The sequence below is a fragment of the Sinocyclocheilus anshuiensis genome, unplaced genomic scaffold (assembly GCF_001515605.1).
Source record: "Sinocyclocheilus anshuiensis isolate Anshui unplaced genomic scaffold, SAMN03320099.WGS_v1.1 scaffold894, whole genome shotgun sequence".
NCBI lineage: Eukaryota > Metazoa > Chordata > Actinopteri > Cypriniformes > Cyprinidae > Sinocyclocheilus > Sinocyclocheilus anshuiensis.
This window is the reverse complement of record NW_015536505.1, coordinates 23,732-28,726: the sequence shown is the minus strand read 5'-3', so window position 1 is coordinate 28,726 and position 4,995 is coordinate 23,732. Positions and strand designations below refer to the sequence as shown.

General features: G+C 40.5%; 2 protein-coding genes across 3 annotated transcripts in view; one reads left to right on the top strand and one right to left on the bottom strand.

Moving 5' to 3' along the window:
• LOC107690966 (coatomer subunit epsilon-like) overlaps positions 1-4,849 on the top strand; it is a 15,399-nt gene extending 10,550 nt beyond the window's left edge. Inside the window, exons 9-10 of one of the 2 annotated variants that reach the window (XM_016489417.1) lie at positions 4,099-4,173; positions 4,308-4,849. In XM_016489417.1, coding sequence (XP_016344903.1) covers positions 4,099-4,173; positions 4,308-4,355 — 123 coding nt within the window. In that variant the 3' untranslated portion in view covers positions 4,356-4,849. The remainder of the gene's footprint in view (positions 1-4,098; positions 4,174-4,307) is intronic. The other variant, XM_016489408.1, reaches the window with a different exon arrangement.
• LOC107690955 (zinc finger protein 862-like) lies at positions 609-3,726 on the bottom strand. The gene is made up of 2 exons (XM_016489397.1): positions 1,051-3,726; positions 609-852 (listed from the first exon to the last, which is right to left on the bottom strand). The coding sequence occupies exon 1, from the start codon at positions 2,565-2,567 to the stop codon at positions 1,164-1,166; it is 1,404 nt and encodes a 467-aa protein (XP_016344883.1). The 5' UTR covers positions 2,568-3,726; the 3' UTR covers positions 609-852; positions 1,051-1,163.
• Positions 4,850-4,995: the final 146 nt, after the last annotated feature.

The following is a 4,995-nucleotide window of genomic DNA, read 5'->3' as shown; positions in this document are numbered from 1 at the left end:
TATAGTTCTGACCTGCTCCAACTCACTTTCCTGGAAGTTTCTAGTTGCCCTGAAGACCTTGTTTAGCAGGTCTAGATGTGTTTACAGTTTTTCTCGATTGCTAACACACAATTCATGAAACAATTCACCATTTTCTCACAACTATAAACACAATCTCAAAACTATACACCAACTTGCACAAACCTCAAACTTCCAGGTCAAAACCAAATATTCTAGTCAAAAACATATTCTCTTCTGTCAAAATTAAACTTTGGCCGCAGATGGTGCACAAACCTAACAAATACACAGACTACTCCAATGTCTAGAAAACACCAGTGAGATCAATTCAAAACACTGTTACTAAAACTGAATCAGGGGAAGGGTGAAGGTACAATAAAATACAAGCATTTAGAATTTTTTTTTTTTTTTATAATATTAAAAATATCTGTATGACATTATATTCTGCAGTTCTTCCCTGTTGTATCTACACTTTATACTTTTCAAATGATCATATCGAAGTTAGAAATTCAAATATTGTGACAAAATTAATTTTGTAGGGTGCCACAAATTTGTTAAAATTTCCAAAGGGTGCCGCGACTAAAAAAAGGTTGGGAAACACTGATATAGGGGACAGGGAACGATTCAAACAGTGTAAATATGCTTTCCATTGAGGAAAAAAAGAAGTCTGGTTTTGCGCTGTGTCACACTAACCACCGCACCGTACACACACTCTGCTCAGGTCCAGAGACACAATAGCATGGAGCGGCAGTCCCGGCGCCAGAACATTTTAACAGGGGGGGCTATCCCTTCTGCCCGGGGGGCACATAGCGTGAGTGTCAGTGGGCATTTGGTATCGATATAATTTAATTTAGCCTATAAAAAAAAGGGATTAGTATTACTAATCATCGTCACAATTCGCAAAAAAGAAAAATGTATTATGATTTTGCACTGGCCCGATGCACATCAGAACTGGTTCAAACTTTACGCAAACATTTTTTTAAAAGTCACGATTAAAATAAGATGACGTTATAAACAAATTACGCATTCTATAATAAATAAAATAACACCAACCTGCTAGAACAGCTGGAGTCTGCGGCGCTTACTCTCGTTGAACCTTCTCAGTAGAGTATCTTTCCATTCATCCCGAAATTTTCTTGTCAAGTCTCTTTCAAATGCCAGTTGCACTAAATGGGCCTTTCGCTGATGTAGCATGCTCCTTCGTTTGTCCGTGAACATATTTTTAGAGTAGAAAATGAGTTTTCGCATGTAGCTGTAGAAGCTCCAAATGTCAGCGCACATTTCATTGCAGCGAGTACACTAGGCATAGCTTCAAGTGTGGTATGATGCTCCTGGAGTATTTGTTTAAGTGTTAATTTCTCGCCACTAGAAATCGATCTAGCCAGTACTTTACGCAGGAATTGTCGGGCCACAACAAATTCTGAATGAATCACTTCCGAATTAGTTAAGTTCATCATATCTTGTATGAGTTGCGCATCCAAGAAAGTGCTGTCATACTGTGGATCAAAAGCTGAAAGAGCTTCAATTAACTTGCTATTTCTTTCTCCGAAACGCTCTGAGATTTCTGCAAGCACTGCGTCCAAAGTACTGTAGTATAATCGTCTGAGCTCTTCTTGATTTCCCAAATCACCTTGAGCCTGGCCAATGCTTTCCTCCAGCAGATATTCTTGAAGGCCTTTGTTGATGGTCCGCTTTCGTTTGGGAGGTCTTGGCATTTCAGTGTCGTCGGCATTCTCCCACAGCTCTAAGAAGTCAGATTCACTGCGCAATTTCGTAAGACATTCTGAAGCACATGTAACTAATTTGACTGCACTTAGAAGGTCCATGTCCTCTGACTGCATCAGTTTGTTTGGAGCATCAAGCAGCTGTAGAATCTTATACACCATGTGGGCAATGAACTTGAAGCTAGTCTCTGATACTTCCCTAATCAGGCCAGCTGCTTCCATGTGCACCTCCATCTCGTATCTGCGGATTCCATTGATCTCGGCTAACAACTTAGTAATGTCTTGAAAAGAATTCAGAATTGTTTTGACCGTTTGAAGATGCCCTGTCCATCGCTGTTCAAGTAATCTCTTAAGCTGCTGCCCTCTGTACAAGATAGCAACGGTTGGCTTCTTTATGAATTTATAAAGCAAGTTGCATACATTAAAGAAGTCTTCAACCGCAGGCTCTGTGGATATTGCATGAACTACCACAAGATGGAGCTGATGATTGAAGCAATGCACGTACGGAATCAACCTTCCTAATTTGTCCTGCAAAATTTTCTGTACTCCTCCGTTTTTTCCGGACATGAGAGAGGCCCCGTCATACACCTGGCTCAATATTTTAGAAGTACTGAGCCCATTCTTTTCAAGCTCTGTAATTATTGTGTTGGTCAGGGTCTGGGCATCCCCTTTTTCAGTTGTTGTCATGGAAAGAAGTCGCTCTGTGACTTGATAATTGTCCTTAACAAAGCGAACGATTATGGAAATATTTTCCATTCCAGTTGGGTCACGTGTGCCATCTACTTTGATTGTGTACCACGAGTCTGCAACTTCTCGAACTATTTCTTCAGTCACCAGACTGCTCATGTTTGCAATGACATCATTTTGAATTTCGTGAGAACTCTACGTTGCATTGCGTGGTATTGTCTTCATAACACTCCTTAACTCTGGGTCTTTTTGGAGGGTATATTCGAATAATGAAAGGAAAAGTCCACTTCCATCCTCTGTTAGACAATCAAAAGCATCTGTGCTTCCCCTTAGCGGCAAATGATTCACAACAAGAAATTCAATCATGTCCACTACAGAGGAGAGGTAGTAGCGATTCCTAGCTAATTGGTTACTGTTAACCATAGTGGAAATTTGAAGTCCACTTTCAGCCCGTTTTTCTCTGTCTTTCCAGAGTGCCATGCTTGTAATGTGTTCTTTCGACGCTGCATGTTTGTTAAGGCCTTTTCCCGCCTCTACAGCGTGTTTCCAATCACTGAAGCCCCTTACAGTGAAAGCTGAGTCAGATAGAGAAATTAAGTATTTCCTGCATGGAAAACAAAATGCAGCATCTGCTTCCATGGAGTATTCCAACCACTCCCGTGACGTATACCATGACGCAACAAATGATCGATGCTGGTTGTAGCAAAGGCGAAGAGGAAAACGTCTTAACTTAAAACCTGATTCGGTTTATCCTCACCAAGGTCGAAAGGCACTCTTGGCGGTCCAGGCGTGCATGAGCTGGAGCACGAGGGCAGAGGATCAATCGGTGTTGGTGTCTTTTCGACTGGCGTGTCTACTGCGTTGCTGTTGGATGCTTGCAATTGCATGGTCGCATTTGGCAAACTATGGGACCGATTTATCATATATTTTCGTATATCCATTTTTAAACTGCCTTATGGTAATCTATCTAGCCATCATTGATGAATCACGCAATTGTAAGAAGCTCCCTGATAGGCTAGTGTTACTAGGAGACAAATCTCCGCCTACCACCAGTCTGATGGTCATGTCAGATTTTTGCCTGATATTTTTTTAGTGGTTATGGTATGATTAAAACTCGATTCAATTTAAAATTAGTAACGTTTTGTTTTTATCGAAATTACACATCACATTTTATGTCACATTGTACTTGTTTAATTACGTTTTTACGTTCTCTTCTGCCAGGCTTGGGAGGGGGGGCTCGAGATCATTGCGGGGGTGCTAAGCCCCCCCAAGCCCCCCCTTGACGCCGGGCCTGCGGAGCGGATCACATGCGCGAGTCGGCGCAGACCACAAAATGTATCGGAGCTATTTGAATTCTACACAGAATGCTATATTTTATAGCAATATGGATGAGATTGTGGCTGGCATACCCTGTCAAATGTGGCTTTACGGAGCTCAACGGCTCTGAAAGGCTCTAGCCCAAGCTGTGATAAACGAACGCTATTGGCTATTTTAAAAAGGGGCGGGGCTGCTTGATATGTCCCACCCTGTCTTCCTGTTTCAGTTAAAATGACGTCAACACAGAGTAACGCTGTGTGTTTCTATGCATTTCAGGGGACCTTTAAGATTAAAACTATAATCTGCATGCCGAGGAAGCATTAGTTGTGTAAAGGAGAGCAGAGATGTTCATAGTTCCTTTGTTTCTGCACAGGTGACAAATCGATACATGTCTCAACTGAAAGATGCACACAAGTCACATCCATTTATTAAGGAATATATTGCTAAGGTAAGGTTATTTAATGAGACGGGACATCTTGTTCTGTTTTTCTTTTTTGAGAGCATATTGTGAAGGCATTATTTGAGTAAAAATTAAGTACTAAGTTTAATAAAAACATTGTAAACTCAATTATGTTCCCACAGGAGAATGAATTTGACAGGCTTGCCATGCAGTACGCCCCCAGCGCCTGAAAGAACTACAGTTTTAATTTGTCTCCTACAATGCAACACAATATTATTTTTCCTCTTTACACTTTTTTTTAAATGCCTTTAAACAAAATAACATTCATCTGTTTGAGATTTTTGTTTGCTCTGTCTTTTTGACATGCCCAAAAGCTCTACAAACATTCCTGTATGATGGTTAAATAAACGTTTATCAAACATAATGTTTTTATGTTAATGAATATTCATATTGTGATTTAAAAAAAAAAAGTGCAAAAGCTGTGTGAAATGTCTTCATAACACATCAGTTCACCATACTGATTGTCAGTTCATACAAAATAATAATATGGGGTATCTTTAGACCATTTCCAATAAATTATTCTTAATTGAATGTACTTATAATCAGCATTGTGTAACGTCACAGTATTGATATAAATGAAAGTTACTGTAAAAAGTGTTGCCCTATACAGACGTGTACCTCTTATCATCAAATGCTCCGAACTATTGTTTTGTTTTAACTAGATTTGAGATTACAAAACAATAACGGACAGCTCATTTCTCATGTTCTTTCTTCGGGAGAACGACAGGCAGATCGGCTTTCCCCGTGGACGAAGCGGAGTCCAGCCCGGGGTCGTCACATGTGGTTGCCGCAAGCCCGCCGGCCGCGCCC